The sequence below is a fragment of the Pelophylax lessonae genome (genome assembly GCF_965119305.1).
Source record: "Pelophylax lessonae genome assembly, chromosome: 3".
Taxonomy (NCBI): Eukaryota; Metazoa; Chordata; class Amphibia; order Anura; family Ranidae; genus Pelophylax; species Pelophylax lessonae.
In genome coordinates this window covers 620,505,521-620,524,847 of record NC_138770.1, presented here as the reverse complement: position 1 = coordinate 620,524,847, position 19,327 = coordinate 620,505,521, and the positions used below count along the sequence as shown (strand labels likewise).

The window sequence follows — 19,327 nt, the reverse complement described above, 5'->3', positions numbered from 1 at the left end:
GGCTGTGGAGGCGTTCCTTGGCAAACATTCTGCTCAGGGGATCTGGACATGGGAAGAGTCCAGACTATCGATCAATGTCTTGGAACTCCGAGCGGTCAGACTGTGTCTGGACTATTGGACAAATCGTCTTTAGGGATGCCCAGTGTGCATGCAATCGGAAAATTTATAGGTGTACATCATAGGTTAACACAGTGACAAGAAGCTCTGCATTGGATAGTCCGTAACAATACACATAGTCAAAATAAGCAGGGAATGACAATAATTAATATCAATCGCCATTTTCTCACCCCCTAGCAGAGCTGTCTAGCCAGACATGCAAGCGTTTTCGATGCTTACCAAGTTTTTTTTTTTTTGCTAATTTATTTCAAATATCCCACATTCACAAAGCCGAAAAACAAAAGGAAACATTCATATATGGAGTGACCTAATCAAAGGCCACGATTCATCAGGAAATCAACTATATATAACATAAAGTGCAGGGATGACCTGTTTGGAACACCCAACAGGTGACAGGAGGAAGCGTGGGTATGAGATAGGGGCAGAGCAGAGGGGTGTTGCACCTGAAAAAGGGGAAGGTCAAGTGTGGGGAGGGGGGTTCAAGAAAAGGGGGAAAAGCTGCTGGTTAATCGGCTTCAGGTGCAGGCGCTGGCATCTCAAGGAAAGGTATCAGGATGGGAAGCCTTGCAGCTTCACAGCCGGTTTCCTACTGTGCATGCACAAAGTGCTCTGCACCTTGTGAATGATCCGTAATCTTCTGGGACCTGTGATGTGTCCCAGAGGCCTGCGGGAGGGGGGAGGAACTTCTGGCTCAGATTGCTGCAGCGATCTGAGCTAAAAGTGAGAGCGGGCACCTGTCAAAACCAAGTAACCCCCCCCCCCCCCCACAAAATGTGCCAGATGTGTTTAGTGGAGGGGGGAGGGTGCAAACAAGCAGAACTTCCCTTTTTGGTTGGATCTCTGCTGTAAAAATAATTAGGTTTATCCTGGAATTCTACTTTTAGGGACTGTGACACCATCGTTTGTGTTTGCAACTGCCAGGGCAATTGGACATTGGGCAATTCTGGTATTGAAGTCCACAAGCGCTACAAGAATGCATTAAGTGCTTTGGTTTATCAGTAACCAAGCAAAACTAAAATAGCAGAAGTTGTTAGTGACGTAATGGAATAGCTCTCTCCTGGAGGGTGTCTATTTGCTGTCTGTGCTGGTCCAGCACCTTTGCCCTCCCCTTTTCCTGCCTACAGGACCTTTATTGTAGCTGTTGGGGGGGAGTGGAAGGAATTAACATAAAGTGACACTTGAGTGACAGCTCTGAAGTCTGCTGGGGCTGCTGACCTCACATGCAAGATGGCGACACCCAACTGCAGTCTCAAGGATTTTGGATGTCTACACAAGGGGGGCTTTATAGGGAGGTAGATAAAAACATGAATAAAATATGGTAAATGTACATGGCATCTTATGGGTAGATTGTTGAAATGAATGGTCGGGCTGCAGAGTCTCATCAGTGTGATCTTTTATCTTTTACTGCCAACGGCACACAGCTTTATTCTCATGTAATATAGATGTATAAAAAAGTTTTTTTTTTCTCCAGTGTGCGCAGACTGAACAGAAACTGAAGAAGGTTACCGATGAGCTAAGCTGTCAGAGACAAAATGCGGAAAGTGCCCGACTGACTGTAGAGAACAAACTAAAGGAAAGAGAGAAGGAAAATCAACAGGTTATAGAACTTTACTATTCTATGCAGTTTAATGTTAAAAGGGTTCTAAAGGCGGAAGGTTTTTTATCTTAAAGGCAATGTAAAGTCAGAAGGTTTTTCATCTTAATGTATTCTATGCATTAAAGCGAAGTTCCACCCCCCCCCCCCCCTCCAAAAATAAGTCAGCAGCTACACATACTGTACCTCGCCGCAAGGGCCGTCAGAAGTGGGGACAGGGTACCCGCTCCCCCCTCACCCCTTAAAGGTGCCAAATGTGCCACCGGGGGGGGGGGGGGGGGTTTAGCGGGTACCCGTTTTTAAAAGGTACCCTGTCCCCACTTCTGTCGGACCTTGTGTCTCAGCCAATCTCCCTCCTGATTGGCTGAGACACAGCAGTGGCACTATTAGCTGCCGCTGCTGTCAATTAAAGACAGCTAGCCAATTAGAAGAGAGATGGGGCTGGGTCAGGGCTCCATGTCTGAATGGACATAGGGAGCTGTGACTTGTTTTGGGTGCCTCCATAGCAAGCTGCTTGCTGAGGGAGGGGCCAGGATCACAGAAGAGGGACCTTAGAAGAGGTGGATCCGGGCCACTCTGTGCAGCTGCAACAGAGCAGCTAATTATAACATGTTTGTAATTTTTATAGGAAAAAAAAAATAGACTTTATAGTCGCTTTAATGCATTTTATGCATTAAGATAAAAATCCTTCTCTGTGCAGCAGCAGCAGCCCCCCATAATACTTACCTGAGCCCAATCTCGATCCATAGATGTGCATGAGTGCCTCAGCCGTCAGTGACTCTCCCTCCTGATTGGTTGAGACACAGCAGCAGCACCATTGGATCCCGTTGGGCTTTAATTTGATGGTAAATGGTAATGGATATGCTCTGATTTTATTTATTTATCAAAGGAAGACTAGCACAAAATATTATTTAAAAAAAATGAATACATTTTGTTTCAATATTTTTATGGAAGATTTCACAGAAAGTAAAGAAATGCAAATAAAAATTCCAAACAATACACAGTTTCCTCAACATGAAATGCGTATACGATAAAAAAAAGGGGGATTTAGCATTCAAAGCAAAGGAAGAAAAAATAAATACATTTTTTTTTTTTTTTAAATTTAGCTTTAGATTTCTTTTTACCAAAACCTTTCACCAAAGAACAACCTAATAAATAGTGTTCTGTTGCACAACGATACTACATATCTGTATGTTATTTATGGTTTGTACCCATAGTAGGGTTTATCTTTATTTTCTTTAAACCTTACTAAAAACGCACTAACCGTAATTTAAAAAATGGTGTGTCGTGTGTGAGCGTCAGTGTTAATTTCGTTGTCAAAAATATTTTTTATCACAGTTTTTGTCAGCTGCATGTTTTCAGTGACAAAATAAAAATAAAATTTAGAATGAAGTCAATTGACGATAACTATGATGAAAATCCATTCCAAATTTCATTTAGTCGACTGAAATCTCCAGTACATTTTCCCCTACCAGCAAGGTAGCAGTGCTTAGCACTGTGTAAAATAACGGCCTCCCCAGAACGTCCAGTTCTCTACCCTGTGCTCCCCCCTCACTCCGATATACTTCCCTCTACCTATCCCCAAAGTATAATGCACCCTGCCCTGTGCACTCACTCCGATATACTTCCCCACCCCCAAAGTATAATGCACCCTGCCCTGTGCTCCCCCTCACTCCGATATACTTCCCTATCCCCAAAATATAATGCACCCTGCCCTGTGCACTCACTCCGCTATACTTCCCCATCCCCAAAGTATAATGCACCCTGCCCTGTGCACTCACTCCGATATACTTCCCCCTTCCCATCCCCAAAGTATAATGCATCCTGCCCTGTGCACTCACTCCGATATACTTCCCCCTTCCCATCCCCAAAGTATAATGCATCCTGCCCTGTGCACTCACTCCGATATACTTCCCTCTCCCCATCCCCAAAGTATAATGCACCCTGCCCTGTGCACTCACTCCGATATACTTCCCCCTCCCCATCCCCATCCCCAAAGTATAATGCACCCTGCCCTGTGCACTCACTCCGATATACTTCCCTCTCCTCATCCCCAAAGTATAATGCACCCTGCCCTGTGCACTCACTCCGATATACTTCCCCCTCCCCATCCCCATCCCCAAAGTATAATGCACCCTGCCCTGTGCACTCACTCCGATATACTTCCCCCTTCCCATCTCCAAAGTATAATGCATCCTGCCCTGTGCACTCACTCCGATATACTTCCCTCTCCCCATCCCCAAAGTATAATGCACCCTGCCCTGTACACTCACTCCGATATACTTCCCCCTTCCCATGCCCAAAGTATAATGCACCCTGCCCTGTGCACTCACTCCGATATACTTCCCTCTCCCCATCCCCAAAGTATAATGCACCCTGCCCTGTGCACTCACTCCGATATACTTCCCCCTTCCCATCCCCAAAGTATAATGCATCCTGCCCTGTGCACTCACTCCGATATACTTCCCTCTCCCCATCCCCAAAGTATAATGCACCCTGCCCTGTGCACTCACTCCGATATACTTCCCCCTCCCCATCCCCATCCCCAAAGTATAATGCACCCTGCCCTGTGCACTCACTCCGATATACTTCCCTCTCCTCATCCCCAAAGTATAATGCACCCTGCCCTGTGCACTCACTCCGATATACTTCCCTCTCCCCATCCCCAAAGTATAATGCACCCTGCCCTGTGCACTCACTCCGATATACTTCCCCCTCCCCATCCCCATCCCCAAAGTATAATGCACCCTGCCCTGTGCACTCACTCCGATATACTTCCCCCTTCCCATCTCCAAAGTATAATGCATCCTGCCCTGTGCACTCACTCCGATATACTTCCCTCTCCCCATCCCCAAAGTATAATGCACCCTGCCCTGTGCACTCACTCCGATATACTTCCCCCTTCCCATCCCCAAAGTATAATGCACCCTGCCCTGTGCACTCACTCCGATATACTTCCCTCTCCCCATCCCCAAAGTATAATGCACCCTGCCCTGTGCACTCCCTTGCTCCCAAATGTACTGGAGAGTTCAGTCAACTAGATGAAAATTGGAATTTGATTTTCGTCAGTTTTCAATTAACTTAATTAATTTTATTTTTGTTTAGTTTTTGTCACTTAAAACATTCAGCTGACAAAAACTTTGACAAAAATATTTTCGCCAACGAAATTGACACTGGTGCGCATGTGTTTTTTTTTTTTTCTTTTACCCCCCCTTTATAATCCTGCCTAAAATACACTGACCTAGATCAAACCCTGCACTGCCTATTCTTTTTCATTATTATTTTCTTGTTTGCATTTGTTTTTATTTTCATTTTACTCCTCTAGCAGGAGAAAAGGATACATTGTATCTTTTTCTTCTTTAAAGAGGAGAGAAAAAAAAAAACACGTACGGCTGAGCAGTGACTAATCCCTGTGATAGCCAATCAGAGGCCATCAGTGAGAGCCTGGTAGTGCACTATGTAGCGTGCTCCCAGCACAAAGATGTCTACGTTTATTTGCGGACTCACTTAAGAAGACTCATTTCTTTGAGGCTGCATATTGTGTACAGGGGTTAATGTGCATGATCTGGGCACAGGTTCACTTTAAGCAAATAGATTTTTGTAAATAATTTGCAAATGTTTTTACCTGGAGAACTAGTAACAGCAATTTCTTTTGTAGGCTGACACGTAGTCACTGCTTGTGTGCTCTCTTTGTTTGCCTGCCTGTCGTCAATGGCCAAGTGAAGTGATGCACAAGGCAGGCTGACAATCTGCTGCTAATTGTGTTATCCCAAAGGGTTAATTCTACTGAGCTGCTGATACTGCCCACACTCTCATAAATGTGCCATACAAATACAATTCTAAATAATATCGACCTAATTATAAGCGTTAGAAAAAAAATATAATAAAAAAAATATATAAAATTTATACTAATAAACCACAGTGCCTAATACCCGAAAAACAACGTGGATTAAATCCACTAGCAGTATTTAAAAAAAATAATATATACAGATCTGTGAAAAACAATAGTCCATGCAATAAGTAAAATAAAAAAATATAAAAACAAATAAAGTGATAATAAAACAATGGTGAATGCAATCTTCCATTAACAACCGCTGTGCTCAACCAGGGCTTCATGCTCCAAATTGATGCCTAAAATAAGTGTTCCACTTTCCATTAATGTTCACATTCAATCACCATGCCATCGCCAAGTGCTCCCCCCTCTAGGAATAATCTCACCTGAAGGAGTGTGATCTCTACACTAAAGTGAGATCAATGCACACCTTTTAGCCTTCACTGGCTTAGAAATCCCCTGCTGGTACTTCCTCACACATGGCTCATGGGTATCCGTGATATCCATACGTCACCCTCAGTTCATCTGGTACGCATCCCCCTGAGGAAGACACGTGACCCTGTTTTTACACACGTAGGGGAGGGGCCAGGACGGTGATGACGTCTGTATCCAACATGGGGCTGTGCATCTAGACACACACGTAGGGGAGGGGCCAGGAAGGTGATGATGTCTGTATCCAGGGTGGGGCTGTGCATCTATTCTGCGCATCATCTGTGCAAATATTTTTTTTTTTTTTTAAATATCCTCTCCGCTACGGTCATGTGATCCAGCAGCTCTGGCTTTCCTGTGTCGGTAGCAGCTGCAGTGGAGAGGAGAGAGTGGCAGCAATGCTGAAGGGTTGAATGGGAACTGGTGGGTGGGCTCCTGAAATTCAGAGCCGATGTTGAGTGCTCCTTACATAGGGTGATTGAAGCTGCAGGATCACATGACTGCACTGAAGCAGATTAGAAAAAAGTATTTACACTGATCTTTATATATGTACACACACACTACCGTTCAAAAGTTTGGGGTCACCCAGACAATTTCATAGTTTCCATTAAAACTCACTTTTATCCATCAAATGAGTTGCAAAATGAATAGAAAATTAAATTCAAGATATTGACGAGGTTAGAAATAATGATTTTTATTTGAAATAATAATTTTGTCCTTCAAACTTTGCTTCCAGCATCTGTTCACTTGTTCTGCGTCTCACAAATGTTCTTCTGTGTGATCCAAACCCCTCAAACTTAGATTTGTCTATCCAAGGTCTGTGTTCTTTGCCCATCTTAATCTTTTCCTTTTATTGGCCAGTCTCAGATATAGCTTTTTCTTTCCCACTCTGCCTAGAAGGCCAGAATCCCGGATTCGCCTCTTCACTTCTGGACGTTGAGACTTGTTTTGCCGGTACCATTTAATGAAGCTGCCAGTTGAGGACCTGTGAAGCATCTATCTCTCAAACTAGAGACTCTAAGTCCCCGTTCACACTGGGGCGACCTGTGAGGCCACCTGGTCGCCTCACAGGTCGCCGTAGGTCGCCTTCCATAGGGAAGCTGCGGACCCGTTCTAATAGGAGCGACACAAGTCGCTCCGACTTAGAAAAAGGGTCCGGAGCTTCTTTGGGGCGACCCGGAGCGACCGTCATAGACTTCAATGTTATGAAGTCCGTGCCGGCCGCTCCGAGGTCGCGGGGCGAGCAGCGCGCCGCGACCTCGGAGGTCGCCCCGAGAAGTAGCGTCGCTGCTATGTGAACGGGGTCTTAACGTACTTGTCCTCTTGTTTAGTTGTGCACCGGGACCTCTCACTTCTCTTTCTATTCTAGTTAAAGCCCATTTGTGCTATTCTCTGAAGGGAGTAGTACACACCATTGTAGGAAATCTTCAGTGTCTTGACATTTTTTTGCATGGAATAGCCTTAATTTCTCAGAACAATAATAGACTGTTGAGTTTCCGAAGAAAGTTCTCTTTTTCTTTCCATTTTAAGAGTATAATCGAACCCACAAATGCTGATGCTCCAGATACTCAACTAGCTCAAAGGAAGGCCAGTTTTAGAGCTTCTCTAATCAGCACAACAGTTTTCAGCTGTGCTAACATAATTCCGCAAGGATTTTGTAAACCTCAATTAGCCTTTTAACATGATTAGCCAACACAATGTACCATTAGAACACACGAGTGATGGTTGCTGGAAATGGGCCTCTATACACTTATGTAGATATTCCATTAAAAATCAGCCGTTTCCAGCTAGATTGTATTTCTGATTATTATCTTGATTAAAACAAAACAGTGCTTTTCTTTCAAAAAGAAGGACATTTCTAAGTGACCCCAAACTTTTGAACAGTAGCGTGTGTGTGTGTGTGTGTATATATATATATATATATATATATATATATATGTATATATATATATATATATATATATATATATATATATATATATATATATATATATATATATATATATATATATATATATATATATATATATTACCGATTATGCAACATGGGTAGGTAGGAGGGGAGAGGCAAGATTTTTAGGAATACTTATCAGCCTTTACTGCCACTTTAAATCTGAATCCTGCGATGTAAGTGTATATATGTTCCCTATCTGTGAGATCCCCTTTAAAGCTGGAAATCATTGTAGTATGCTTCACCACTACAGTTCTGTCATTGGCTGGCCTTGTGTATTCAGTTTATCAATTGCTTTTCATGTATTTGCTTTTAGGAACTCTTCCGACAACAAAACTTATTAAAGAACATGGAGCAGCAGTTGAACCAGACGAAAGCCAAACTGAGCCAGGAGTCTCAGCAAGCCAAGAATGAATTTAATGCCATCCAATCAGAACTTGACCGTGTATGTTTTTTTTTTTTTCTTATAGTCTTCCTGTCCTTTTATATAATGGAAAGCTCATGACAGACAGGCAGACACTAAGTTTACACTTGCGGAGGGTGGGGGGGGGGTTTATGCAGTAAAAACAGGGTGTAGACACGCATTTTTACTGCCCCCATTTGAGCTGTTGGAGGGGGTTGTTTACTTGCTGTGGGTGCAATGCTTTTTTTTATTCGCGGTGTTGCAAGAATTCCTCTCCCTGTCGTGTTTGATGGACTAAACCACACACCAAATGTGACCTGTTTAAGTAAACAAGGTGTAGAGCCACATTTGTACAGCCCCCTCCCTTAAAGGACGAAGGTAAGTGTTTAGAGATGGCTGGGTGGGCGGCACAGGCTTTGTAAGGGTTTTATCTTAATGCAGAGAATGCAGTAAGATTAAAAAATAATCTTTTGCATTTAGAACTACTTTAAGTTGCTAAGGCAGCCGGAGGTGCTTGTTTACTTGGTGTGGGTGTGATGTGTTGCTTCGCAGAGTGGTAAGAATTCTACTCCCTGTCACATTCGATGAGTAGGACTGCCTGCTGAATGTGACCCATTCAGGTGAATGTGCTGGCTTGGTGGTATGGGCTTCTAGAGGTTAAGAGAAGCATGGCCAAAGGTTTTTTTGGCCATACTTCTCTACTGCATCACAGGAGGGTACTTATTTCCGCACTCCTGTGACCCAGATTCAGTACGTGGGCTTTAACCCGCTGCTGGCTAATATCACTAGGCCAGTCAAGGTTCTGCAAGGATCTTGACTAACATTTTGGTATCCACCCTGATGCCTGACCAGCAGCAGTCTCAGGCTCTCGGCATGCTGCTAAGAGCCTGAGCCTGCTGCTCCTTCCCCCTGGACAGCCCAGCATTCCAGTGAGCACTGAAGGGACAGAGCAGAGAGCCAGTGACTGAGAGTGAAGACCGAGAGCTGAGTGATCAGTGGTCATGTGAATACACAGGTTTCAGTTTTAGATCCAGCAGGGGATCGCTGCAGCCATATAGGTGAGTATGTATTTTGTTTGTTTGCTATCCCATGCTTCTCCTTTAAAACAGGTGGTAAGGAGAACATAACTCCTCCTAGTTGCCTGTCACACACACTCCGAAGAGTGATCCACAGTGAATCATTTTTTAGAGGACAACAACTTTTTTTACTGTCATCTCTACATCTGAATTGACAGGGAACAGAAGTGAGAGAATCACACTTTTGTGTTGGCTGACCTGAGATCTCTTCAGTCTACATTGCTTTGTGTGTGATGATAGTGCTAACAAAGTCTATAGTGTTTTACCAGATACATGAACCCTGAAATTGAATGCTGAAATACAGGATATAGAAAATCATGCATAGGTCATAGTGACAGATATGATTATCGTTTTGGCAGGTGGTACATGGGAAGAAGGTGTTGGAAGGTGAAATAGAGGAACTGAAACAGAAGTTGTCTAAAGCAGCACAGACTCTGCAAGCAAGCGAGAATCAAGCCAATCAGTTTAAAAAGAACCTAGAAGTAAGTAAATCCTGCTGCACCGTGTATTGTTTTTCATTTGATTCTACTTCATAGGTGATTGATAATAAATAACTAAAAACCAGAACCTTTTTCAGATTTGGGTAGAAGTAGTTAGGTTAGAACCACTTTCAGGTTGTATTGCGGTCTTTTTCCTTGTTAGGGAGATTTGCGCTCTCCATGTTGTCCTGGTCACTCAGCATGAAACTGAGGGGAAAGACAAAATTAATAATTGTTTTCAGAACAGCAATAGAGGGGAAATCTTCTAATGGGGACACTAGTTCTTGTGACAACTGTCTAAAGCTGGGTAATCACTAGAAGTGTTTTTTTTTTTTTACGTTCAACCCAGCTGTCAAAACCAGGTACCCGATCCCCAAACCCCCCCTAAAAAAAGCAGTGTGGCCACTGCTGAGGCGGCACGGATGGGCATTGCTGAGGCAGCACGGATGGGCATTGCTGAGGCGGCACAGATGATCAGGGCACTGATCATCAGTGTAAATGTCCCCTGTCATCGGATAGCCGGTTATCTGCTTTCCTTTCCTCACGCTGTGACCGCATCATCAATAGATGCCTTCCCAGAACTGAACAACCACGCTGTAGCGCGGTCTGCAAGTGGAAGGCAGATGCAGGCAGCTGATAAAAGCCCAGGCGATGGATGCAGTTTCCAGTCGCTGTGGCAACCTGGTGCCTGGGATTTGTCGAGCCCTTGTGCATGCTTACCTTAAAATTAGACCGATATTATGAGGACTAGTAAAGCCTCAAAACACTTTCAGACTCAAGATTGTTTTGAGGCTTTTTATTTTGGATAGAGTATGAAAGTATTAAAACCCTAGTCAGGTTCTCCTTCCTCCTCTGTCAACCCAGAAACTGCTCCTCCAAACTGAAAGGGACAGGAAAAACACAGAAGAGTTAACAGCCCACCCCCTCCCTCCATACCTCCCCAGTGTTTTTCATGTCCCTTCAAGACATGGACAACAGTGATTGGTGCTAGCTTCTGGGTCCCGTCCTGAGTGCCTGCCTTGCTGCTTAGTGAACACAGGAGGTCGCTAGCTAAGCCCGGGGTTCCAATTAGTGAATGCAAAGCATTCTCTGATTGGACGAGCTGTAGATTGTGACATCACCACCCTTCCTCTCCACCTCTTTGATAAGGGATGCTTTGCATTAATTGAGAAGATGGCACAGCACTTGGAAGCTAGCAGCAGTCGCTGTAAAAGCAGCCCCTGGGATTTCCATCTTCCATGGAGATCCCACAGGTATGGCACATACATACTTACATTGTTTCAAGCCAGACCATATAACTATGCATACCTAAACTTCAGCTTTAACGCTGTTACGTGATATTTGGAGTTTGTATGTTCTTCATGTTCCTGTGTGAATTTCCTTCCACGCACCAAAGATATGCTGACAGGTTAATGCAATAGAACAGGAAAATGGTGGTCCCAATTCCATGGGGTTTAAATACAGCCAACGCTCCAAACAAATTTGTAAAATTGGTCAAAAAAAGTTTATTTATACATATCTAAAAGACAATCAAACAAATCACAATAGATAAAATACAGACATTTGTATACCACAAACGGTCAGACCTCTGTGCTAGAGCATGGTTTTACCAAATATGCTAAACCGGCAAAGGGTGAAGCCATGAGGATAGCATTACAGTATCGCAGGACCCAACATGTTTCGGAAAGTAAATTTCCTTCTTCAGGGGATGTAGCACAGGGTATGTCTGTCTATTAGAAAATTAGATATACGAAAATCAAAACATGTACATAGTATATTTAGGGGAGTATGTATCATCATATTGATCCAATCCAACATTATAATAACAAAGAAAGAGAAAAGGGAACATTTTAAATAGTAACAGTAACACAAGTAGGTGTATTTAGATTAACAATTCCCAAGGGTGTCTCTGCACAGTTGTACAGAATAGTACTACAAGGCAGAAGAACTATTTCAAAAAAGTTTATATAAATGTTTAGTATGCCTACCACAGGTTAATGCAATGTGCAATATGAACCTTAGATTGTAAGCTCCTTGAGGGCAGAGAATCCAGACATGGGAGTAAGTCACACATGTGTAAATCACAAGCAAGTCTTAAGTCTTAACCTTCAAGTCTCAAGCAAGTCCCAAGTTACTGTGGCGAATAGCAAGCAAGTCAAGTCGAGTCCCTGCTAGAAGTCAAGCAAGTCAAGTCATTTATTTTGATCAAGTCACAAATCAAGTCAAAATACTGATCTACCCCAATTTTCACCTTTAAATCAGTTAAAAGTCAGTGGTCAGGAAAGGTTTTGTTTTATTTTCAACATTAACAAAACTGCTTAGTGCTTTTTTCTTGGCATACTAAAGAAACACTTTGAATGCCCAAACCGCTCAAAATCCTTCGTCCGGTCATGTTTCAACACCACAGTCACTAAAACATGTTAAGTATTTCCACTGTTAAACAGCCAGTGTCCTAAAAATCAGAACACACTGAGGTGTTTTAAGTGACTGTGGTGTCGGAAACATAACAGGCACATTCATTTTGCTTTAACACATCTTGAGAAAATGCAAATATTTAATAACTTAAAAAAGTAAAGTCATTTCGAGTCGTAGGTCTCAAGTCAAAGTCAAGTCTCAAGTCATGAATACCAAGTCAAAGTCAAGTCTTTTATTAATTTTAGTCAAGCAAGTCTCAAGTCCTCAAACTGGCGACTTAAGTCTGACTCAAGTCAAGTAATGTGACTCAAGTCCCCCACCTCTGGCAGAGACTGATGTGAATGTACAAAATGTAAAGTGCTGCATAAGTTGTTGGTGCTATATAAATACCTGCAACAAATAATTCAATTGACCGATTTCACCGTGATCTCTTCTGTAGTAATTAAATGCCAAGTTCACCTTTTGATAAATAAAAAAAAAAACATTTTTTTGCAGAAAAAAAATGTTCATTTTTTTTTTTTTTTTGCACAGTAGTCTGGAAGGCGTTAAACCGGCAATCAGTGAATCACAGGTGCAATGCTAGTTTCTTGCAGACTCTTCTCCAGCACCCTACTTGTACAGAGCCTTTAGATGGAGAGCTGGAGGAAGAGTCTATGGACGATGAGTGTGGTGGAACTACCAGGCCATCTGCTACAGCAGCTGATCCCCCCTCATGCTGTCAGTCATGGAGGGGGGGGGGGTGATGTGGTTCCTAGCAACTTGTTAAAGATTACACAATCTATACGAGTAACATATTGCAAGAGGTGGAATCGGTCTTTTAAATATCTTGCAGGTTTCCTTGTACAGTCTACTTGTGTCCTGTTAAATGACACTGAACATGCTGTGCCTTTCCGGCAGTGATGTACAAACTGTGCCACAGTTGTTGAGGGGGATTAAGGGATGGCGAAGCTGTGATTTTTCTTCTGGTAAACAGTGGGTGGTGTGATCTCCCTTTAGAATGTCTGAAAAGACACAAAATATAAATATTAAAGGATTCTTGAAAGCATAAAAATGCCATCGGCTTTTCTCTTTGACTTTGACTTGCTCTGCGCACATTCCAGGAAAATAAGGTCTTTAAAGGATTTGTTAACTTCTTGAAAAAAATAAAAATAAATGCACAGCAGGTAAAAAAAAAAAAAAAAAAATGCATTTAATATAATTTTTCTCCTAAAGAGCCTGTAGGGGTGTCCAACTCGATTTCATCGCGGGCCGCATCAGCATTAGGGTTGCCCTGAAAGGGCCGGTTGCATCTGTAAAGCTAGATGTCCAGAGCACCCCAATTCCCCCCCTAAAATCAGATGTCAAGAGCTCCCCCCCACCATCAGAAATCATGGGTCCCCCACATTCACTTGCATCACAGTGCACCCACTTTACCATGTGCTGTTGCCAGGAAGAAGCTAGGGGCAGAGCAGTGAAACAGAGAATGCAGGGTCTGGAGGAGGACCAGAGGAAGGCTGGAGTCAGCCGCCAGAGTCTGTTGAATGCTGAGACCAGGGGAGGCGGAGACTGGAGCATACCACAGAGAGGCGCAGGATCTCTAGGATGAGTTCTGTCGTGTCCTCTGTTACTGACTGTTGAGATGGTGTGGGGGATTGGATATAAGCAGCACAAGACCTGGCGGAGGAGTTTTGTCATCCTCTCTGCTGCCTACTGCTATAACATGGTAGGGACAGAGATGAGGGGGGTGCTGTAGCTGCAGGATAGGTGCGAGGGCCACATGAAATGGCCTGGCGGGCCAGATTCGGCCTCCGGGCCTTGTGTTTGACACGTGTGCTGTAGAGCGTTGGAGATCCTGGGTGTAATGTCAGGCTCCTGTAAACTCTCAGTATAGCTGTCTGCCTATACCTCACATACAGGCAGACTGTTACTAAATAGCAGGACGAATCCATGAACTACAAGAGTGCTCATCTGCGCCCTCGCAGTTCTTAGAACAGGACAAGCTGTCTGCCTCAATGGCAGACAGTAGTTGTAGTTCATTAACAGAACTGTGAATGAATGGCGTGGCTGTGTGGGCGGAGCCATGCACGGACGCACTGTTTTCAAATTGTGACCGCAGATGCAGAAAAAATAATTCCTTGTCTGCTGTCATTTTTCAAGGTACACACAATGAGCAGAATAATGTCCCACTGGATCCTTCTGTATTTACACCATGAAGTTTTTGGCTTACCCATTTCCTTACTTTGACACATGCCTCTTTTCGGTGGCATCCATTTTTTTAAAGAAATACATCCATTTATTACTTTAGCAGAAGCATGAACTACAATCTGTTGCCATTAATACTGTTCATGCTGCAGTATAGTTACCACAAAACATTTGGCAGTAGTACTTCCAAAGTGCTGCATACAACAGTTTGGGAGTTCAGAGATTGGCATCTTCTGAGGACATCTTTTTACTGCAACCAAAGTGGTTGTAAACCTCTGAAAAAAAAAACAACAAAGCACATCCCTCTCTAATGTGTAGTAGCCTCAGTCTAAAGCGGCTAGTGTGATTTCTGTCTTCTCTGTCTTCCCATGACGCTTTGCAGTTACAAATCTGACTCCCATAGGCAGAGGCATGATGGGATTTGTAGTTCTGCAACAGCTGGAGGGCCGCCAGTTTGACACTCCTGCGTGAGAGTCTAGCTGCATGAATCACTTCTGATTGGTTATGTCTAAACCACAGAATCCTGAGAGATGACCCTGCCCCGCCTCCAGCAGATAGAAGTTAATTACGAGCCTCAGCTGTGCGTGTTTCCCTATGAGATTGTGTAGAGTCCCCTCCCTCCATGAGTGGGGCCAACTGGCAACTTTCGTTCAGGGGGCAAGTACAGTCTAGAGGCCCATGGTGCAGCGACACAGCCCCTCCCACTCTCCCTTTTCCCGGCCTCCTTCTGACCCCCATTCCAGGCTGAAGCTTCGCTCCAGGTACTTTCTACCCACTGGCCGAATCCGGGTTCTCAACCTGGCCAGCCGGGGGCGGTTGGGGGGAGCTGGGACAGCTCGGTTGGGGCTGGCCAGAGGAAGAGTCTCCAGTGGGGCATGGAATCCGCTTCTGCTCAGACACAGTTTACACCAACCATGCTGGAGGGCGGGAGGCCTACACTCTGTCCTTGTCTTCATCCCGCACTCAGTAGGTCAGCGGCAGGGACTTTTTACTTCTCTTCACCAGGAATCCTTTAGGCATGTCTATGGTAAAAGCGGTGCAGTCTTTTTACGGGGCATCAGAGCGGCCCAGGAGGCAATTGCCCCCCTGGCCCAGTCCTCCCCTGCCCTCCACTCATGTCTAAGATTACACTCAGCTCTTTGCTGTGCAGTGTGTGATGTCTAATACCTGCCCCCTGCCCTTCTGTTGCTGAGAAATAGCCTTTGATCTGTGGACTTTGAAAGGCTCTGAAGAGATTATTCAGATACAGGTACAACTTATGTAAAAGGATTTGTTTCATTTCTGTGTATCACCCGAGGACAGTCACTTCCGTGTGTATACAGTTGGAAGGGTTTGCAGCCTCTTTAATAACTGTGTTTCTTTGAAGGTGATTTGGGCAGTTTCTTTAATGGAGCCATTAAGACTCTTTAAAACTGAACCATCATGACCTGTAAATAATTCCGATCATTTTATTTGTGTCCTTAGGAAGCCAAGTCTCAGCAAAATGCAATTCGAAGCCAACTGGATCAGAAGACTAAGGAAGCTATGAAAATGGAGGAGGAAATGAATGCAGCAAACAAAACTATAAGGCAAAACCAGCAGATGGTGGATAAACTGACAGGTAAATGCCTCACCTTCGGGGCGGCGGCGGCGGCATTGTCCTGCAACCACAACGTGCTAAAAGTGTCTGGCATATTTTGTTTTTTAATATTTTAACAAAAGGGTAACACAGAAATTGGACTAAACCAGGCACTTGCTATAAGTTGTTTTTTACTGAGCTAAGTATGCACAATAAGGCTCCATTCACACCTGAGCGTATCAATTTTGGGTGTTTTTTCAGGCGTTTTTTGCCGGTGTTTGGAGGCAGGCATTGATATCTAACAAAAAACGCCTGTAATCTGCCAAAAAAGGCGTTTTGCTTCAGGCGACAAAATGCTCATATGTGAACAGGGGCCATTGAAATGAATGGGATTTTGCTTAGTGGGCGTTTTGAGACTTCAGAGATGAGAGTTTTACGAGCTGAAAAATGCTTAGGTGTGACCAGGGTCTAAAGCATATTTTTAGGAAAAGTAACTCTCTAAATTCCACGGAATTATCGTGCCCAGCTGATTTGGTTTACTTTTTGTTTTTGAGACCTGATTTTCTCTGGTCTTATAGTTCAGCATCACCAGCTGCCACCCCCTTGTCTGTCTGTCCTGGTGATCATTAGCCCTCATGCACACTGGATATTATAAAAACGCCAGTAGCTTTGTAGTGAGTTTTTCAGCTTTTTTGCATCAGCATTTTTGAGCGTTTTTTTTTTTTTTTTTATTTAGCTAAAAATCACCTTTCTGCTATTTTAGTAACTCTCACTTTCCCACAATGCAATGCTTGCCAGACAATGCTTGCCAGAATTGCATCTCATGGGTGTTCACACCCATGCGATAAGATAGGTGCGGGGAAAAAAGGGTCCTACAACATTTTGGTGCAGATATGGGCCCTTTTTTCCCCCACATCAAAATTGCATCGCATGGGTGTGAACACCCATGCAATGCGATTCTGTCAAGCTCACTGCATTTTGCAATCTGTTTCAGGGTGTCGTTTATGGAACATTAAGCCCCCGTTCACATCGGGCAGATTTGACATGTCAAATCACATGCCAAATCAGAGCCTATTTTCGGCAACAGCACCGTCCAAATTGTTTTTTTTTTTTTTTTGTGTGAGGGGTGTACTCACTTTTGTGAGATACTGTAGGTCACCTCCCCATCTCCAGCATGTGATTTAAACTGTGAAGGACCAGCAACAGACCCATCATCTATCTGGTACAATAAGGAAAAGGTACAATAAAATATTTACAAAAATGTGAGGGGTGTACTCACTTTTGTAAGATAGTTTTTTTTTTTTTTTTTTTTTAAATATACTACTAATGGTTGGGGATCAGTGACTCCTAATGGGACTGTGATAGTACGGCAAGCAATTTGACACCGATTCTGTGGGGGGAAACTGACTAAATTACACATCACCAGTGATACGAATTCAGTGATCAGTGATAATCCTATACACTTTTACTGTACTGATGACACTGGCTAGGAAAGGGTTAATATCTAGGTTGATCAAAGGGTTAACTGTGTGCTTAACAAGTGTTAATGTGTGCTGATTTTACTAAATAGCAAGCACACGCTTTAAACCCAGAAGCAGGAGGCGATGTACCAGTATGTTGCTTTGCCTTTCCGTCTGCACTGCATTGTGGGTGGGGAAGTCTGCAAGTGGTTATAGAAACTCAATCAGGGAAAGGGAGACAAGATGAAAAATTGTTGTAACTTCAGATTTTGTGTGTGTGAACAAACCCAGAGGCGGCCTGTCCATTGGAGGAGCAGGGGCGCCGTCCCCCCATCCATGCATCCGGCCCCCTAATCTACATGCAGGGCGCTGGACGCATGGATTCCAATGGGTTTTTTTTTTTTTTTTGAAGCACGTGATTAAAGCCAGATGCTCTAATAGGCTTCAAAAAAAGGGTGGGCTCAAGTCAGTTGTGTGACAATAGCGAATGAATATTCGCTATTGTCACACGGACTCTCCATGTGCCATGCTATTGGCCGAGGAGGAGGGGGGAGGAGACACGGGAAGCCCGACCCACGAAGAAGACTGAGGGGGTAGCTGCCACCACCGCTGCCTGCCCTCCACATGTCAGTCCAGGGGGAGTGAGCCAGTAACCTGAGGGGGGGGGGTATTATGGTGTGCGGGCTGGAGCTGGTGTGGTCCGGGGGGGGGGGTGTATGGCATGCGGGCTGGAGCTAGTGTGGTCCAGGGCGGGGGGACGGGTATGGTGTGACCCCCCCCCCGGAGGAGACTGCCTGCCCTCCACATGTCAGTTCAGGGGGGAGTAAGCCAGCGACCTGGGGGAGGGGGGGTATGGTATGCGGGCTGGAGCTGGTGTGGTCTGGGGGGGGGGGGTATGGTATGCGGGCTGGAGCTGGTGTGGTCCGAGGGGGGGGGGGTATGGTATGCGGGCTGGAGCTGGTGTGGTCCGAGGGGGGGGGTATGGTATGCGGGCTTGAGCTGGTGTGGTCCGGGGGGGGGGGGTATGGTATGCGGGCTGGTGTGGGGGGGAGTATGGTATGCGGGCTGGAGCTGGTGTGGTCCGGGGGGGGGGTATGGTATGCGGGCTGGAGCTGGGGTATGGTATGTGGGCTGGAGCTGGTGTGGTCCGGGGGGGTATGGTATGCGGGCTGGAGCTGGTGTGGTCCGGGGGGGTATGGTATGTGGGCTGGAGCTCGTGGGGGGGGTATGGTATGCGGGCTGGAGCTGGGGTATGGTATGCGGGCTGGAGCTGGGGTATGGTATGCGGGCTGGAGCTGGTGTCCGGGGGGTATGGTATGCGGGCTGGAGCTGGTGTGGTCCGGGGGGGGGTATGGTATGCGGGCTGGAGCTGGTGGGGGGGGGTATGGTATGCGGGCTGGAGCTGGTGTGGTCCGGGGGGGGTGGGGGTATGGTATGCGGGCTGGAGCTGGGGTATGGTATGCGGGCTGGAGCTGGTGTGGTCCAGGGGGTATGGTATGCGGGCTGGAGCTGGTGTGGTCCGGGGGGTGGGGGTGTATGGTATGCGGGCTGGAGCTGGTGTGGTCCGGGGGGGGGGCTATGGTGTGTGGACTGGAGCCAGCCCATGGAGCACCAGCCGCCACTGAACAACCCCCCCCCCCATGTATGAGCTACAAACCTCCTAAATGTGATTGACCACAGCTGAAGGCTTACGATACTGAGTTTGTGTACCGATTCCACAATGTGTTTAAAATTTTATATGGGGTAAAAGGTGACTTGGGAAAAAACAGTTTTATTCTGAGTTGGGTTTTAACATGCGGCACAACTTGAATATTCTTTGTTTATGAAATATT

The 19,327-nt window shown here is 45.0% G+C and overlaps 1 protein-coding gene across 1 annotated transcript in view; it reads left to right on the top strand.

The window, feature by feature from the left end:
- CENPF (centromere protein F) overlaps positions 1 to 19,327 on the top strand; it is an 80,336-nt gene that overhangs the window by 16,897 nt on the left and 44,112 nt on the right. Inside the window, exons 8-11 of the mRNA XM_082249757.1 lie at positions 1,589 to 1,714; positions 8,240 to 8,368; positions 9,762 to 9,884; positions 15,942 to 16,077. Of these exons, the coding sequence (XP_082105883.1) occupies positions 1,589 to 1,714; positions 8,240 to 8,368; positions 9,762 to 9,884; positions 15,942 to 16,077 (514 nt within the window). The remainder of the gene's footprint in view (positions 1 to 1,588; positions 1,715 to 8,239; positions 8,369 to 9,761; positions 9,885 to 15,941; positions 16,078 to 19,327) is intronic.